This window comes from Haliotis rubra, unplaced genomic scaffold (genome assembly GCF_003918875.1).
Source record: "Haliotis rubra isolate DU_JTF1 unplaced genomic scaffold, ASM391887v1 Scf267, whole genome shotgun sequence".
NCBI lineage: Eukaryota > Metazoa > Mollusca > Gastropoda > Lepetellida > Haliotidae > Haliotis > Haliotis rubra.
In genome coordinates, this window is record NW_025766747.1 from 286,023 (window position 1) to 305,196 (window position 19,174).

Below are 19,174 nucleotides of genomic sequence, written 5' to 3' on the forward strand. Positions count from 1 at the left end.
CACATTGATCTTGCACTACTGTGTTTTAAGCACCTGTAGATCCAGATCAACGTGTGGTCTGCGTATATGCTATGTTGTTTTGCCGTTGATGTAATGTAAATTCATATGTATTATTATAATGACGTACTTGTCCATCAGACAATGGTGATATCAATAGAAACAAATGTAGTATATTCACACAAGTTTTATTAACATTTAAATAAATAAGCTAGAATACATACACAATACAAAGCATGGTTACAAGCGTCTACCCACCTGTAATTAAGACAAGACAGATATCCATATTGTGCCATGAAACCAAGCGTAGTTTGCATTGTCATAAACAGAGCTTCCACTCCCAGTTGGAACACTCTCAGCAGCACTTTGGTTTGCCCATTTGTACACTTCAGTACTACATCACAAGCGTTACATAAAGTTAGTGTATTGGTTTCCCAAAGGTTGAATGGACTTTGTAGCACTGGGGAGTGATTGCTGTACTCGCTGGTACAGAGAGTCATAAGGATTTCTAGATCTCTCAAAGCTGGACGATGAAACTTGAGGCATATAGGTCCCACTCAGGGACGAGCTTCCCGGCGGAGAGCTGGAGAGAGGGGAGCCGGTTAGAGAGCTGTTGATGCTGCTGGGGTTGTAGTAGCCGGCTGGTGAAGAGTAGACTGTAGGAGATCCCATGGTCCAAGTACTGGAATCAGGCTTGCTCGATGTGCTGTAGGGGTGTGTCTGGGTCAGCCCCTGGGGTAAGGAGCCGAGACTGAGGGGGTTGAAACCTGTGTAAGGTGATGGACCCCCATACAATCCGAATAACTGTCCATAAGAACTGGCAGGATGGAATGGAAGATCATCACGACGTTGCTTTTGTGCCGACTTGAAACGTTTGGAACGACGAAGGAAACTACCGTTACCGAACATGTCCCCACAAGATGGATGCAGAGCCCACAGGTTACCCTTGCCTGGTTTCCCTGGAGGTCGGGGCACCTTGACGAAACAATCATTGAGGGAGAGGTTGTGTCTGATGGAGTTCTGCCATCTCCGTTGGTTGTCTTGGTAGTAGGGAAATCTCTTGATGATGTAGTTGTAGATGTCGTTGAGAGTCATCATGCCTGTAGTGGAACTCTCGACGGCCATGGTGATGAGAGCCACGTATGAATAGGGAGGCTTCTTGTTGGAAAATTGTCTGCTTTGCTGGGACAGAGTTGACGTTCCTGAGACAGTGCCTAGACTTGTGTCTTCTTCCCCATCGTTGTCGGAGCTCAAGGAGGAAGATGGTGATGGCAAGGTGATGTGGTCGTTGTCTGGAGAATGTTGCTGTTGAAGGGGGTCCCTCATGTCTATAGGAGAGAGTTCAGACCTGACGTCGGGTTCACGTACACCAAACTTGGACGAAGTAGGGTGATGTTGTGTTGCATATAGCGGTGCCATCGTCATAGCCGTTGATGGGTCAGCAACAGCACCTTCATACTGAAGCGTTGTTGGATTAAACAGCATTTTGTATTCTCAGAGAATCCTGTATACTGTACTCGAGCAGCAGTGAGACTATACCTTCATACTGGTCCGGGGAGTATATATCCCTGTAATAATCCTCCACAAAAACATCTTACAATTCCAATTTGTTCCCAGAGAGCAACTCTATTGTTAGGTAATTGTACCCCCGGGAATTACCGGAGGTCCGGCCAGTGTAAATGTAGCATAGATGCTATTGGCTACTTGTAAACAGAGGTCCCGCCTACGTGTTTAGACACCAATCACATTGGTAGTGTAAGCTCTCGCCTGACGCTGGATGCAATGAGAAATGCCTACCTGATTGTGAAATATTTTAGCTAAATATTTCTTATTTCTTCATAAGCCGAATAAACTATCATTTGTGCTCAGTGTCTTTCTCTACAATAGAATTTTGAGCACAATGCAACACTTCTAATTACAAACGTACACATTTAGAGAAAGGCTTATTAGTCCGTTATTCATTGATGTAGTGAAACCCGTATCCATAGGGTTCCGGTAGCCTGAGGGTTATCTTGTACATGTCAACTTCTAAAGCTTAAGTCAACATTGATGTCATAACCCTGTAAAACAGACGACATTTTAACAAATCTATCTAAATCATAAAGTTTTATCCGAGGGTAAAAACGGAAATGATCGCCTTCAAAATATTAAAATATGTCCACATGTATATTTAGATCCACATCAATCTTCTCAGTGTATCATATTTGCAGTCGTTCTGTATATTGAAATGTTAATGTCATGAATGCTAAAAAAGGACATATCACAGTCCACTATGAGTGAAGGGCTGAGTAGGCCACACTTGTTGTCAAAGGTTGTGCATATACTGAGTGACGACTACATGCTTGTACATACTGAACCTAGCGATACCTGGCGACACATTCAGGGTGACAGACTGTTAGTAACGTGTTGTACTGGCGTTGTAAGGGAAAGGTCACATGCTGAAATAACCATCACATGTCGAAAACACCATGGGTCCTGGAAATAGTAATCGAAGACATACAGCTTCTTTAAAAAAGTTTCAACACTTACTGACTTGAGAACAGAGCAGTATCAATTATGACTGAAATAACATCCAATCTGCTCCAGCAGCCGAGTGGCATCAGCATCCTGTAAACATACTTACATACAATATACATACACCGGAGAAATGGGCAGGATTGTAATGAATAACTAAACAGGCACGTATTCGTGCTAACTGATATAGGTGTTGCTCAATTTTTCATTTGTTACAACATATTTTGTGTTTGTAGTAGTTAACCGAATATTGACAATTATTTCTTTTGAATTGAATTCTCTTGAATCTGTTTGTGTACCTGTATTGATTATATGCACGAAGAGTATGTTTTTAGACTGAACAGTGACAATATGGTGAAATGCTCAGACAATACTGATATGACATGTTCATTAAGGATGACACAAGTAATCGTATCGGCCAGTCTTAATGACTCGTTTAGTGAGTTGTTTCTACACTTATTGACTTCACAATAAACATACAAAATCACACTTCTCGGGTTGTCAGTATCGATCATTACAGAAACAACATCTAATCACTGCCAGCAGCTCTTTCAACTAAACGTAGACCACTTCATCTAACAATTAGGCTGTGCAAACTGTGAAACTGCCCATTGTGACAGTGTATACAAGAAACGGAATTTTTCAATTCCGCTTTTTGCACATATGTAAAATATGAGCTAGAGTGACACTCCTTTATTTAAAGGTTTATTTAATTCATTTTTTATATCCAAGTAATTTTAAAGTAGGAGATAGAATTACATGTAGTAATGAAAAATCGTTACAGTTCTAACATTTACCAGATATTTTCTAAAATATGGATTGCATCTTTGGAGCACATACATGCATAATTTCACACCTCAGTGTGGTACAGATAATTTGTGAAACTGAAATACCAGTTGTTGAAATATTGTGATAAAGGTGACAAAATACATGTGGGTGTCATCTAATGCTGTTCATTACACTGGGTTTAACGATCTGTAAGAGTTGTTCGTGAACATGTTAAATAAACACCACAGGCTTTTGATGTACCCGCACAGGTAACAGGATTTAAAAGAAACTGGATTAAGATTCGAACGTCGTGGGACATAAAAACCTTTTGTTTTATCACAGATTATTATTGTTGTTCATAGCAAGTACAATATTGATGCAGTTACTGTTTGTTTGCGCTTCCTAATACACCGTCAGTTGCACCGCCGCCCTTTTGTTAATCGGCTTCTAACGAATGACTTTAAAATGGATTACTGTAAAACTGCTTTCCTTCCTTTCTGTCGTCCCTATATGAGAATCAGTGTAAGTAGGGAGGCGACAGTAGCGGGTAACTATGTAGACGCCAGAATCCTATATCACAGAGACGAAGACTTATTTTTTTCTTTTTTAAACAGTATTTTATTTCCCGAAAGACATGTAATATACATTAAACATGAATAAATTACAAAGGAAAATGGATTGGCAGACAGGCTGCATCCGTCTATGTAAATGGTTCTCCGGACGGAGACAGAGACTTAAATCTGTTTATATCCAATGGAAATGTTTCCAAGTCGGACGTACCATGAATGGGAATGTTTGTGGGTGAGGTAGTAGGCCAGTTGCCTGACTACGTTCTTTCTGGAATCAGAAACAAATCCGAAGAACTCTCTAGTACAGTAGGACATTTTAACAAATCAAACGTAAAAACAACTCAGCGTTGAATGTCATCCCATTTTAATAACCGAATTATAAGAAGCCAAAAGGCAAACTTCGAATGAACGTAATTTGGTTTCCAATTTCATATATGCATCAACTGTGAAAGAGACCAGCGAGAACTTGGAAATCCGAGGATGAGCGTAGTCCATGCCAAATATCGATATCGCCACTCTCGTTTAGACGTTCATTTACATGTTCACCTGTACCTAGCATGACCATATTTTAATCACATATTGCGAATGATTACATTCTACCATAACCCATACATAACAGCACACGCACTGATGAATCGGATCATCATACTACTATTATCAGAAAAAAACAACTCAATAAAACCTACTTAACACGAATTGGGGAAACTACAAAAGAGAGTGTTTGGAAGACATTCAAGGAACTAATTATACATCTCACCTGCCATAATTTTACAGACATCGTTCTAATCCAGATTTTGAATGCCATTTAACTTGATGTACCTGTAGTTCTGAAATATCCATGGCTTGTCATTAAATTAGTACAGATTAGGACGATATGCCCCAACTGTCATTGAAGTATATGAAATTTGACTGAAATCCTTTTCCCGTAAGAAACATTGAAAATAATTGAATCCTCTATGTTAGATGCCTGCATGTATATTACCACTACCTGCACATAGTTGAGACTCTAATGTTAGATGTCTGCATGTATATTACCACTACCTGCACATAGTTGAGACTCTAATGTTAGATGTCTGCATGTATATTACCACTACCTGCACATAGTTGAGACTCTAATGTATGTGAATGTTTTATATATAGTTATCGCAGTCATTGGATTAGCTCTTGGTGACACTGACCTCAAAGTACTGACATCCTCGGAAAGAATGTCTGGTCGCATATTTTAGACTTAAGGACTGAAGAATTGTAAGACGGACGTCACTCATAGGTTTGAGATAGCTAGAATAATGTAAGCCGGTCAAGCCCAAGTAATAGCCTGTGACCAGTCACAGCAAGTCTATTGTTGAGAGCTAATGTCTTGTGCAAATATTGAATCAGCTAGAGGTAGCCACGTAACAATCGCCAGGTGGCACTTCTGCAGATTCCTTCCCTGATTCCAAGTCATGATCAACTCTCGACGACCATGGCGATGAGAGCCACATAGGAATAGTGAAAACTGTTTGTTTTGTTTGGAGATAGTTGACGTTCCTGAGACACCATCAGGAGGACTAAAACCTTCCTCATCGTCGTTGTCGGAGCTCAGCGAAGATGAAGGAAAAGAGAATGCCTCAATCAGGTTGCTTGAAGGTTCCTGTTCAAACTTACATACGTTGTTATTATTGCTGCTGAATGCAACCCCGAATTATCTTCTGCTACAAATGACGTCTGCCACTAGCCGTGTATTGTACAGAGTCAGGGATCAGAAGGTGCATGTACAGTGTACGGTAGTGGCAGGTGTTTTGTCGTGACCAGTGTATACAGTCTATCAGTGTTGTTAAGTGGAAACATATATGTAAAATAACAACATGACGGAGTCCCAGGAGACATTGGACGCTGAGACTTGCTTGCAGTCATGATTTCTACAGAGGGAAATATACTGTAACTGAGATTATCCTCTGATGACACATCACATACATTCAATGTACCCTTGACTTGGCTTGATGAGACTGAAGTGGCCGCCAGGCACACAGTTAGAGGTTGGGGCTTGCTAATCCAGAATAAATGTCGGACCGGGATCAGTCGGCTGTTCCTCCAAAATCTACAGTCAAGTGGTTAATATCAGCGACTAAAGTCTTCAACGCATTTGTACAATAAGGACACACTCTTTATCTAACAGTTTAAGTCATAACGTAGTTATTTTTACATATATTTAAACATCAAATTCAGACGAAGTATTTAGCCTTGATTTCCTTCCCGAATTGAAACATGTCACCATGACGATCAGTGCCACACACAACATATTAAAATCTGTGTATTGTTGCCAAGTTTCTGTTTCTTGTCGGCTCCAGCATGCAGTGAAGGTGTCCGGCTTCCTGACTGGAACGGACACCCTCCCATGATGCTCCGTCAGAGCAACAAGTAAGGAAGGATAACAATATATGGATGAACAACTTCTTTATTGCTGTGAGAGCGACGTTTCGGTGAAGGTTCTAACACCGTTATCAAGCAAGTGATCAACAGGTTCTAACACCGTTATCAAGCAAGTGATGAACACCGTTATCAAGCAAGTGATGAACAGGTTCTAACACCGTTAACAGCTGTTCATCACTTGCTTGATAACGGTGTTAGAACCTTCACCGAAACGTAGCTCTCACAGCAATAAAGAAGTTGTTCATCCATATATTGTTATCCATCCTTACTGCTCCAACTTCTAAATGCCTCTCAAAGAAGTAAGAGCAACAAGTAGATTAGTGTAAATCTACATGACAACCAAACAGTGATTTTATGTGGCTGTTTCCATGAAACACATTTATTTCAAGTTTGATATTGGACCGAGAGTATAAAAACTGTTCATGTGTCTTTAGAATGAAATTATCCTTTATAACTTTTCAGCATCAATACATGTTAAGATGTTTAAGAGACAGTCAAGGCATACCATGCTTCCGATTATACATGTTATAACATAGATGTTATAAGTTGCTCTGTAATGCAACCTATTTGTGTACACATTTACGTGTTACACCAACCATATAATCGTTGGACGCGCCTTATGTCCTTTTTTATAAAGATTTACTACTACTACTATTACTACTACTACTACTACTACTACTACTACTACTACTACTACTACTACTGCTGCTACTACTACTGCTACTACTACTACTACTACTACTACTTACTACTACTACTGTTGCTGCTGCTGCTACTACTACTACTACTACTACTACTACTACTACTACTATTCGACCACTGCTATACTACTATTAGTTTTATATTACTGCTACTGCTACTGCGCTAGGATAAGCGCAGACAGGGGAGTTTACTTGATCTACGCCACTGAGGGATCTTGTGCCCACGACCAACAACATTGTAATGTATTTACGAGACGATAATGTCTCCGTCGATGTATGCTTCGGTCTACTGTCGAACGGCGAATTGTATATAATGAGTTTCTGTGTTACCAACTTAACATGTTGTTTTTGAGAATGGAGAACCCGATCAACTTACAAGATAAACAGTATGCTGTAACAACTCATTGAACAAAGTACCAGTGAAGGTCCGGGTTAGAATGTTAGATTGAACCTTCAGTAACCCATGCTTGTCGTAAGAGGCGACTAACGGGATCGTGTACCGGTGGTCAGGCTCGCTGGCTTGGTTGACACATGTCATCGGTTCCCAATTGCGTAGATCGATGCTCATGCTGTTGACCACTGGATTGTCTGGTCCAAACTGGATTATTTACAGACCGCCATATAGCTGGAATATTGCTGAGTGCGGCGTAAAAGTAAACTTACTCACTCACTAACTCACTGGACAAAGTGACATGGCCACATCGAAGTAGGGTTCACCTCACTTTTCTCAAGTTACATCACTCCACAAGAAAAGACCATTTTGTGATAAAATGTTTTATTTTAAAATGTATTATATACATGAATACTTAGATAACTTCTATCAAAGCATGAAAGAGTACATATGAAATTCAGGCTACTCGTTATGGAATACATAGACACAAGTCAGTGCCGTGTCTCCCAAGTTAATGGGTAGGTATGATTATACCTGTACATCGTTTTCAAACAATGTCCATAGCACTATCGTTGATGTTGTTGGTGAAGCATCTCAACAAAGGCATTCACTTCGACATCCCGAAAAAAGACATATTCAGAGCAGCTCCTGTGAACGTTGGATAGAACTGAGGAGAGGAATAATTATACAAATTCTGAATAGCACTGGAGTTCGGTGATTCTGGGATGTATGTCCCTGGCAGAGGCGGGTTTCTCGACTGGACAGAGGGCATCTGTGGCATATAGGCCGTTTGATGTCCTGGGGGAGTGCTGGAGAGAGGGGAGCCGGTCAGGGAGCTGTTGATGCTGCTGGCGTTGTAGTAGCCGGATGATGGAGAGTAGAGTGAAGGAGATCCCATAGTCCAGGTACTGGGGTCAGTCCTGCTTGTGCTGGGGTGTGTCTGGGCCAGTCCCTGGGGTAAGGGGGAAAGAGATAGGGGGTTGAAGCCTGGGTAGGGGGACTGACCCCGGTAAAGACCAAGCTTTCCATATGCTGTGAACCGCTCAATCAGCGCGTCGTCTTGTCGTTGTTTGTGTCCTGACTTGAAACGTTTAGCACGACGAAGGAAACTACCGTTACCGAACATGTCCCCACAAGATGGATGCAGAGCCCACAGGTTACCCTTGCCTGGTTTGCCTGGAGGTCGGGGCACCTTGACGAAACAATCATTGAGGGACAGGTTGTGTCTGATGGAGTTCTGCCATCTCCGTTGGTTGTCTTGGTAGTAGGGAAATCTCTTGATGATGTAGTTGTAGATGTCGTTGAGAGTCATCATGCCTGTAGTGGAACTCTCGACGGCCATGGTGATGAGAGCCACGTATGAATAGGGAGGCTTCTTGTTGGAAAATTGTCTGTCTTGTTGGGTTTGAGTTGACGTTCCTGGGACATCATCAATGTGTACATCGTCATTGCCGTCCTTGTCTGTGCATGGTGACGGTGACGGCAGAAGGTCTCCGCCAGGGGAGTCTGTCTCTTCTCGGTATGTGGCTCTAAGAAACATGTCTATTCCCTTTGGCGTTCCAAGAGGCGCAGTGGACTCCGGTGTTGCCGGCGCAATCGTAAATGTTTGAGGCCCCATGTACGGAGGTGTCTCGAGCTGCATCACGGCCTCGCCAGTCACGCTGCCGTACGGAGATAACAGTGTATGATTCAACATGGTCACGGTGATGTAGCAGTGAAGGTACAGTGTTGTATACCGTCGTCACCCCGTCCATGGGTTTATATTCCCCGCCGAGATTATCCCCTCAATGCAGTTTGTTTTGTCTCTTGATTAGTCAGCCATTGTTGGGTAATTTGGAATGGGTCGTGTATTATACAACAGGCACGTCTTTAATTGGTCGTTCATTCCTAGTGGCCGGCTCATCTGCAGCTACGCCCACCATTGTCCATTCTATTAGGCCGCCCCAGTTTTAGATAGGTCAGGGAATTTGGGTCGTTTTATTCAGTTTTATTATTGTATTTCTTCATGCATATCCCAAAGCCGATTTTAGTCTGTAAAGTGAAAAAGAAAATGCAATCAGAAACGTAGATAATGCTATACTGTCTCACAAACATATTAGTCTTGAAGGTCACACATACATGCTGATAGATATAGTGTACAACGGTAGCAGTCCTATAATGTTGGTGATGTATTAAAGTACACGCGAAGCTGGTGCACTAAATAGCTTATTTGGCATGAACCACTTAAAGATGAAAAATAATGATAGAATACTTTGCATGTTCGCGATCGTATATACAAAATGCATCCAAGGTATCAATTGAAGCAGTAGTACACCTAGGGTATCCAAGCGTTGTATCCGCCGTGTTGGTAAGGGAAATCTTTGCTCTTGTCACACAGTCTTGCGGAGATGTTTTTGTCACTCTCACACATACTCTTTGAGAAAAGATTTGAGCACGATTCTTATTTTGTAAACAATCTAAAAAGCGAAAATACATCAACGTACACTTGTGTTTGTAGGGGTAGGTTTGAAGCTGAAGTGCAAATATACTCCCCATCAAAAGTTTAGACTCACTAGTGTAAATGTAGCCATTTACTTAAGTCAACTGTCAACTGTTCTAAAATTAATTTTGCAAAATGTTCCATACTGTTTAAAGGTATTGTTTACACATGAACTGATGTATTGTAAAACAAATTTGAAGCTTTGAAAATATTATTGTCATGAGTTCAATAAATGATGAAAATTGACGAATTCGTAACAAAACTTTACACCAAAACGCAGCTGTTCACGTGCATGATATTTGCTCATGCTTTACAGCAATTTGATGCATGATCCTCGTGCAGTACATCTGCATAAGGTTTTCAGTTGGTTCCCCAAGTTAGTGGAGAAATTCATCGTCGATGTGACCATACATATATACATAACATATAGTGAGTGCTTTAAGTGAGTCTAAACTTTTGATGGGTAGTATATTAAACAATGATATTTCCAAATAATGGTTTTACATATTAGAACTGGATGGCTCAAACTGGGACACTTAAGTGAATAACTATCCCCACACAAACCGGCCACTGGTAAATCCCTCTCAACCAAACACTCATAACAAATTTCAAGCACGTCAACCCAATTTAATATCCTATTTCAATCCCATTTTCGTCACTACTTATACCCAAAGATACCGTTTTAACGTGTCATTTCCCCCCATAACCGAAAATATTTAAAGTTTGGAAACAATATATAGCCTTAGGTCTTTTCTAGATGTACACTATTCTTCTTAATATAGTTAGTTACTGTATGTATCAGTTGTAATGTATTTGTTCTGATTATTATGTAGGAAACAGAGAACAGGTAACTTTTGTTGGGCGGAACTGAGATTCAGATAACATGAGGTTCGGGGTAAGTGGAAGCTGTGTGTAGATATGGCGGTTCGGGGTAAGTGGAAGCTGTGTGTAGATATGACGGTTCGGGGTAAGTGGAAGCTGTGTGTAGATATGACGGATAACATGATAAGCGCTTAACCAGATCTGTGATATATCATGTACGATATGTTCTTGCACGTTCATGACACAGCCTTCATCCGGGTAACTCCTGGCTGTTACTGTGGGTGCCACCGAAGACACTAATAAAACAATACATGTAACACCTCAACAGTGAGATCCCTGCACCACTATTCATTGTGATCTGACTGCAAGATGTACATCACACCCTAATCAATATACCTACCCACTGGCTGCGACGTACCCCCCGGACTCTCACCCCCTGGGGATGATTGACCAATATGTCACTCAAGGATCAACTTTGTTAAACATGTCAGTTTTAACTACTAGAATAAATATTAACTATTCCAAATTGACGATTGAAAGGTGTACAACAAAGTCGAAAATTGCTGCTCTGTATTTGTCAGTAATTGGAAATGATGACAATACTAGCACGATATGCGAACTGTATTGTTCATCAAAATACAGGAATGTCTTAAATCACCATTAATGGAAAGACAATAGCAATCCATTAAGTCAGCAAATATCATTATATGTTTGAATGGAGGATATGTAGACGTGACAGACTATGGAATTGGTTTTATTATCAGGACGAATAAGAAAACACACGCACGCACGCACGCACATACACACTGTGTTGGGTTATCCGCGGATTAGGAGTATTCACCTTAATAATATACATGTGACACGAGCAGTTGTATCTGATTACCGTTCATGGTTTCATGATGGCGTTATTGGTATCACAACACAGCAACACCAAACTTATCGGTTGTTCGTATCGATGATCGCAGAAATATCATTCACTCTGTGTCAATTTAGCTTCATACTGTTCATAGTGTGATTTTAGAAATGATGTCTGCTACAACAACAAATCCAAATAGATAGCGAGCGGTTGGATTTCACCCTATTTTCAACCTGCGAAAGGCTGTTGAACAAGAACACAATGATGACTGCTGGGGCTATTACTCACACGTAGCAGTGAAATATTGCAAACACACAGAAATTGTTGGACAGTGATACTCTTTTCTCAACATGGAGTTATGCCACTTTAACGACTCTAAGTTAGGGACATGGTACTATAGTGTAACTGTGAATGAGTGAGTGAGTTTTCAGCAATATGACGGTTGCGAACACCAGAAATGGCCTTCTACATTATACACACCTTTGTCGTGACGAGCTAAACAGCTTGGCCACCCTAGAGGCCGCAATGAATGAATGATTGAATTTGTTCTCCATGGCGTTTTGACATTACCCAAAGCAAAGACCTGAAGTGTTATGCATGTCTGAATATGTTTTAATGTTAATTATGTGAATAGATACGTTTACAAATACGCAAAAAATACAAAAAATCCCTCTTATCAATTTTGTATCAAGTTACAAATCGTGTTTTCTGCGTCAAGCGAGTGTTCAAGATGAGAACAATAAATACTCTGCCATTTCAATCCATTCATGAATTCATGATGCATGAAAACAAAGTTACGAAGGGCTGTCAAAAAGTAGTGTGTCTCACCAAGAAAATGATACAAATGCAGCTGTTTTTATGTTTTATTTTTCTACATATTATCTGTCAAGGAAATTGGTTTTGCTGTGTTCCAGCCTCACGATCCCCATTGTATTTCACTTTTTATATTGGTACCCCCATAAACGCAAAATCTGCAATAAATGCATCCCAAACTTCAGGAAACAAAATATGCAAGAAACATTTTGTGTGTTTTGAGATAGGTAGAAGTCTGCTAGAATCAAACTTAGATATTAAAGTGCATAAAAAGCAACTTGAAACTACAATCGCTTGTCAAAGTGACAACCCCCACCCTTCACGTTTACCGAAACAGCTTGTTTTGGAGGCACTACCCACCCTCTTTCAGTTGACGTAATCATAAGACATAACTTATTTTAATGGTTTCACTTATTCAGACATAGTGTCAAGGTCACACAAGTGTCAGTGCTCAATATATTGTAAACAGTGACAGCTTGAATATCTGGACACAATGTTTTTGGAAGACTAGAATGGAGGTGTCCTTAAAAAACATCCCCCTCTAAATATAAATCAAGCAATCCGAATCTTTGACGGGAAGTCATCCAATACTATACTGAACATATGATGGTATTTGAGAGCATACCATTATTCAAGAGGTACCAAATGACAGATCGTTTTTCATTTTCTGCAATTATTTTACACATATTATACCCCAATGTCTTGTGATGACTAATATGTCGTTAACCACAGTATTCCTACATCGGGCAGCCAGATTCTTCTTAGCCGTCGCTAGAAAAACTCCAAATTTAGCAGTTCGTGGCGAAATGGGCTGGGTTTCTCAGTATACCAAACAAAAAATTGAGGTTCTTCGTCTTTGGCGTAAACTTCAGTTACTTGAATTTAGCAGAATACCCAGCGTTATTAGCAGATGGTCATTTAATTGGAGGAGATCTTGGTATAGTGGAGCTCATAAATTATTTATTAGTTTTCATTTACCTATAAATGATCTGTTTAGTATTTCACATGAGGAGTTTGTTGCGGCTAAAGAACACCTTAAGGCACTAGACAGTTTTGATTGGTTTTCTGGGCTCTGGAATGATAAAGGGCAGGACAACGGAAATAAATTACGTACTTATCGTCTTTTAAAAGATTTTTTACAAGTTGAACATTATGTTGAAACAATTCTACCTAGGTCACATCGTAGTATCTTGAGCAAATTCCGTTGTGGCACTTTGCCATTAGAGGTAAAATTGGGTAGATATTCTCGTCCGAAGTCTCCCCTTCATGAAAGGGTGTGTACTCGCTGTAGTAGCAATGCCGTTGAAGATGAATTACATTTTCTGGTTAACTGTGATTATTATTCAGATCTCAGATATAATCTTTGGAAGGAAATAACCAGTGTCCATCCTACATTCTCCTCTATGTCAGCAGTAGATAAAATGGTATTCTTACTTACAAATAACCAGTTCGTAAAACACCTTGCCGCACTCGTCCATACTATGTTTAGGCGCCGGAATATTTCTGTAGAATAGGTAACTCTACAATGTACTTATAATAATAACGTCAACGTGTTTGTTATTTATGTAATTTATGCATTTTAGGTAAGAAAGTGTAAGTGTGTGTGCGTGCGTGCGCGTGTATGTGGGCCTGTCTGTCGTAGGTGTCTGTCTGTAGGCTCGTGCGCTCGTGTGTGTGTGTGTATGTGTATGTGTGCGTGCGTGTGGGTGTGTGAAGGTGTATGCGTTTTGTGTTTGTGCATACAGTTCGGCCTGCGTGTGTGTATGTGTGGGTGTGATTTTATTACTAATGTTTTATACAACTGTGATATTTGTGTCTCATAGGCCTTATGGCTGGATGCTGCTTTTAAACTCTCGCAATAATGTACCGTCCTTTCTAATGTTCTGCAGCATGTGACACATTAATAAACTATATTTCTTCTCTTCTTCTTCTTCTTCTTCTGTAATTTCGGATATGGCTTTGCTAATGATTCCTTCATAACGAAATGGAAGCTTTTCAAACATTGGACATAGAGAATATAGTTAGGCTCATTACGGGTTGATAGCCCCTCGTATGATCAAAATAATGAAAGGTTCACTTAGTAAACCTCAATCTAGAATGGCGATCTAACTAACATGTGACCTGACTATCAGTTTGTCAGCGAACTTGACGGACAGCGTATGGCGATGAAGATACCAGACAGACAGACTGTTTATTTGATCCTTCATACAGTAACTAAATATATAAATAGATATAGTTCATTAATAGGATGTATATAGGGTCATTCCATGCAGAATTACGAGTGATTTTACAGGTTGAACTGTACAAAGGATTTAAAATAGAATACAGTTTAAAACGAACACATATCATGAATTGTATAAACTGTTCTCCTTTTACTAAAGATAAAATGACAGGTTTTGGCAGCTAATTATAAAGTACATATTGCATAGTTTGATAAAATAAACGAATCTTTTGGAGCATCACATAGAGTGTAAAAATCCGGGCATATCACATGGCGCAATTGTAAAAGGTTACAACATTCAGCATTGTATACAGGACAGATAATTCAATATATGTATTTCGTCCTCAGTCGAAGTTGGACAATTAAAACACGTTCTTTCATTAAGTGGTACATTGTTATATCTACCAAGTTAAACATTGATGGGAGCAGTTCCACATCTAAATGTAGCAAGGGCACTTCTGTACAGGCGTGGTATATGGCGAGATCTGAGACTTGTTAATCTGATGTAAATACAGTAATATAACGATACACAACATTACTTTGTCACTCACTGAAATGAAATTGTAATTAAAACAGTACCGAATAGGCATAAGAGACACATCGCAAAACACATTAGTGAATATAAATAAAGAAACAAAGATACTAAGCTGTAATAGTACAATACTACACACTGTATATTGGTACCGTTAGTTCATGCAGCATGTTTCCACATAGAACAATATTACACCTTGTGGAACATGTGAAATGTTGTCATACATAACAAAATACCTACGTTGTGTAAATGGTAGGTACAATACCTCGGTAAGTTGGAAAATGTTAATTCACCTCACATAAGCAAAGCGTAATTGTCCTTACATGGTTTTCTCAAACAATACGCCACACTATAGTCCGTTTGACTTCATTTGACACCGATGAATTGCTCACTAACACAAAATCTTATACATGCAACAAAATCAAACTTTGCACAGTCACATGAAATCGACAGACCAACTCTGATGATTTGTCTCATAATGTTGGACACCCGAATAAACAAGTTGTTTAACAAACGATCATTATTTTGTTGTCACTTTTCGCTGTTTCTTACGAGGGATAACCACTTGCTAGTAGAACAGCCAGGTAACCAACAAGCGTGTGCAGTGAAATTTCAATTCCACACGTACAACTCGCACACCTGGCTGGTAACCAACAAGCGTGTGCAGTGAAATTTCAATTTCACACGTACAACTCGCACACCTGGCTGTTCTACCAGCAAGTGGTCTCCCCTCGTAAGAAACAGCGAACAACAAAATAATGATCGTTTGTTAAACAACTTTTTTATTCGGGTGTCCAAAATTATGAGACAAATAATCAGAGTTGGTCTGTCGATTTCATGTGACTGTGCAAAGTTTGATTTTGTTGCATGTATAAGATTTTGTGTTAGTGAGCAATTCATCGGTCTCAAATGAAGTCAAACCGACTGTAATTGAAACAAATCTTATTGTACAAAATCCAATACGCATAAGGTGATGCCCGGTTATTTACGGAATGAAATAATTTAACATACTAAATGAGAAAGTAATGCAAAAATATTGCATCTGTCACGTGATAAGCATCATCGTGACAACGCCAACTTAGAGTAGGACATGCTTACTCTTTTCCCGAACACCGGGTGTCACCACTTATGAGATCCATTCAAGTAATGTTCACAACTACTTTGCCTTTAACGCTCAGAGGCGAGGCTGATTATCATCTGTCGTTGAATTTGTATATTTACCAGAAACGATGACACTTATTTTGATTTCAATGGACTGAGAATCAAACATAATTATATAACACTGCCGCGGACCTAATCTGTGGCATGATTTACAGTGCGTCGAAGTGAACAAATATGTACTTGGTTCTGTACACACTAGCAATCAGATTACACCATCGATTATGTATTGGTGTCTCACTCTTCACATTCATGACATATACCACAGTGGTATGAAACATTTATTTGGTAAAAGGCTCCGTTTGGGGTTTAAGAGCCATTTGTCTATACGTTATTGAATACCATCCTTTGTTTGACAAATAATGTTTCTGGAGGTTCTCGTGGTTTAGTGACATTTATCTGTTATACAAAAGACACAAAAATAAACAAACAAACAAGGTAGGAGAGACTCATTAAATGAGTTGTTGGATTATAGAGACACCATCCGCTCTGTTTTACTTCACTTACTTTATGACGTCCAAACTATTTGACATATATCAATTATGTACACCGTTTAAGGTTGAGAACGTTGTCAGTACTGAATATCAGTTTTCGTTGATCTAAATCATTTATGCATGCTACAAGCCTATGACATAAAACATGTATGTCATACCACACTGACAGAAGTATGCCCATGCAAGAAGGTAGCAGGAAACCACATTCTTCTTTGTTTGCTGCTTAACACCTCAGTCAGAAATATTCCACCTAAATGACAACATCTGTACATAATCGAGTATGGACCAGGCACTCTAGTGATTGACATAATGATTTTCAACTGGGATCGACAACATGCATCAGCTAAATCAGAGAGATGATTACAGATTGTATGGAAGTTAACTTTGACTGTCACGTACACAGTCTGTAAATAGCCTCCCCATGACCAATTCCTTGATGAGCGATGACGAGCTGTACACACGATAACAGCACACATTTTCTTGTGAGAAATGCATTATAGGAAATCGTGCTGACAAAGTCAAAGCATCCACTTTCAAAGAAAATATGTAAAGGAGCCTAACTCGTGACGTCAATACGACTTACAAAGCACTTTGCAGGTACATACCTTCACAAAAGGTTGAATGACAAATATGTTGACGTAAACAAAACAAGTGAATAATTACTGTTCAATAAATCATGCTTTGTTCAGTCAAGTAACCAAAGTAAACTCAGGAGGTATGCCTTCAAACACAGTAACATCCGAGCTCGATATATTCCTAAAATCTCGTGTGTATTTTGTAAGGAAAAGTATCCTTGAATAAACAAGCAACATATATAACTCTGGAAATATACTGGACAGAAATAGTTAGGGATATATGTAAATTTTGAAATTGTGAATAATGATCTATTGATTCATGGACACACTGATAAAATATCAATCATAAAAAATTATCAATATCCCTCATTTATTTTGTCCAGTATATATGTTTATTAATAAATACCCGTAAATATATATTATATGTGACATTCCATATACTTGCATGATGTCATAGAGAGAAGAATCCAAGTCTTCCGTGTACAACTGTGTGATCCATATCTAAAAGTCATTGCACATAGCACTATTGAGTCCACTTGAGTCAAGTGTTCGATCACTGATCACAGTCTAATGCTGTACTGAGGCTGGGGTAAAGGTGGCCCCTGTACAACCGGGCTGAGAAGTGCTGTTGTAGAGCGAGATACGAAGTGTGGGTCTGGTCCGACAGGGCTGATGGCTTGTCTGTGCTGTATACCCGTTCGGGCCCTGAATGAGAGCTGGAGAGAGGGGAGCCGGTCAGGAGCTGTTGATGCTGCTGGCGTTGTAGTAGCCGGCTGGTGGAGAGTAGACTGTAGGAGATCCCATAGTCCAGGTACTAGGGTCGGGGTTGCCTGGTGTGCTGCAGGAGTGTGTCAGTCCTTGGGGTAAAGGGCCAAGATTAAGGGGGCTGAAACCTGGATAGGAAGATGGAGCCCTGTAAAGCCCAATCTGTCCGTACGGACTGACGTGGTGTAGAGTAGCGTTGTTGCAGTGTTGTTTTGGGGCCGACTTGAAACGTTTGGAACGACGAAGGAAACTACCGTTACCGAACATGTCTCCACAAGATGGATGCAGAGCCCACAGGTTACCCTTGCCTGGTTTGCCTGGAGGTCGGGGCACCTTGACGAAACAATCATTGAGGGACAGGTTGTGTCTGATGGAGTTCTGCCATCTCCGTTGGTTGTCTTGGTAGTAGGGAAATCTCTTGATGATGTAGTTGTAGATGTCGTTGAGAGTCATCATACCTGTAGTGGAACTCTCGACGGCCATGGTGATGAGAGCCACGTATGAATAGGGAGGCTTCTTGTTGGAAAATTGTCTGCTTTGCTGGGACAGAGTTGACGTTCCGGGGAAGTTGTCAAGGCTGAGATTGATATCACCGTCGTTGTCAGAAGATAACGAAGATGATGGTGATGGCAGGAGGCTGTCGTCATCGTGTACTGAAAGGTGATAATGGTCGCTGTGCGAAGTCTCCTTGAGTTTGTTATCCAATCCATTTCCTGAAAGAGGCGCTTGCTGAGGCCTGCGTTTTACTATCGACGAGTGAGATACAGGTGAAATGGGGGGACGTCGGAGACGACACCTGCTGCACCATAAAGGGGGGTGGTATCGTCTCCATTACAGTACATCTGGAAGGTGTTTAAACACTGAACAGCTGAACTCGCCATATTCACCCAAAGGAACAGGAAGGTACGCTTTAGTGTCGATACTATCCACAACTCTGGCATTTATAGCAAAACCGATTCATATTCCATAAGCGGACAAACTAGGAAACAATACAAGTAACATGCAGAAGAAGAAAGTCCAGTATGCGTTAATTAAACGCCTGCTGCCATTGACCGATCTCACTGTGCTTGTCTTTCTATTGTTGTAGGTGCGGGGATGTTCAGCTGCCCC

The 19,174-nt window shown here is 40.3% G+C and overlaps 3 protein-coding genes across 3 annotated transcripts; all 3 read right to left on the reverse strand.

Moving 5' to 3' along the window:
- Positions 1-405: 405 nt before the first annotated feature.
- On the reverse strand, positions 406-1,405 carry LOC124280435 (forkhead box protein E1-like). Its single transcript, XM_046716374.1, has one exon. The coding sequence runs from the start codon at positions 1,321-1,323 to the stop codon at positions 406-408; it is 918 nt and encodes a 305-aa protein (XP_046572330.1). The 5' UTR covers positions 1,324-1,405.
- Positions 1,406-7,956: 6,551 nt separating this feature from the next.
- LOC124280436 (forkhead box protein B1-like) lies at positions 7,957-9,045 on the reverse strand. Its single transcript, XM_046716375.1, has one exon. It carries the CDS (start codon positions 9,043-9,045, stop codon positions 7,957-7,959), a length of 1,089 nt encoding a protein of 362 aa, XP_046572331.1.
- Positions 9,046-18,034: 8,989 nt separating this feature from the next.
- On the reverse strand, positions 18,035-18,945 carry LOC124280437 (forkhead box protein B2-like). Its single transcript, XM_046716376.1, has 2 exons — positions 18,900-18,945; positions 18,035-18,717 (listed from the first exon to the last, which is right to left on the reverse strand). Exons 1-2 carry the CDS (start codon positions 18,943-18,945, stop codon positions 18,035-18,037), a joined length of 729 nt encoding a protein of 242 aa, XP_046572332.1.
- Between the last annotated feature and the right edge of the window lie 229 nt (positions 18,946-19,174).

Excerpts from the sequence above, each read along its gene's own strand:
- LOC124280435 (XM_046716374.1), bottom strand. The coding sequence starts at position 1,323 with ATGAGGGACCCCCTTCAACAGCAACATTCTCCAGACAACGACCACATC.
- LOC124280436 (XM_046716375.1), bottom strand. The coding sequence starts at position 9,045 with ATGTTGAATCATACACTGTTATCTCCGTACGGCAGCGTGACTGGCGAG.
- LOC124280437 (XM_046716376.1), bottom strand. The coding sequence starts at position 18,945 with ATGGCGAGTTCAGCTGTTCAGTGTTTAAACACCTTCCAGATGTACT. Across the intron at positions 18,718-18,899 it reads AAACACCTTCCAGATGTACT|TACACGATGACGACAGCCTC; the intron begins GTAATGGAGACG and ends ATCACCTTTCAG.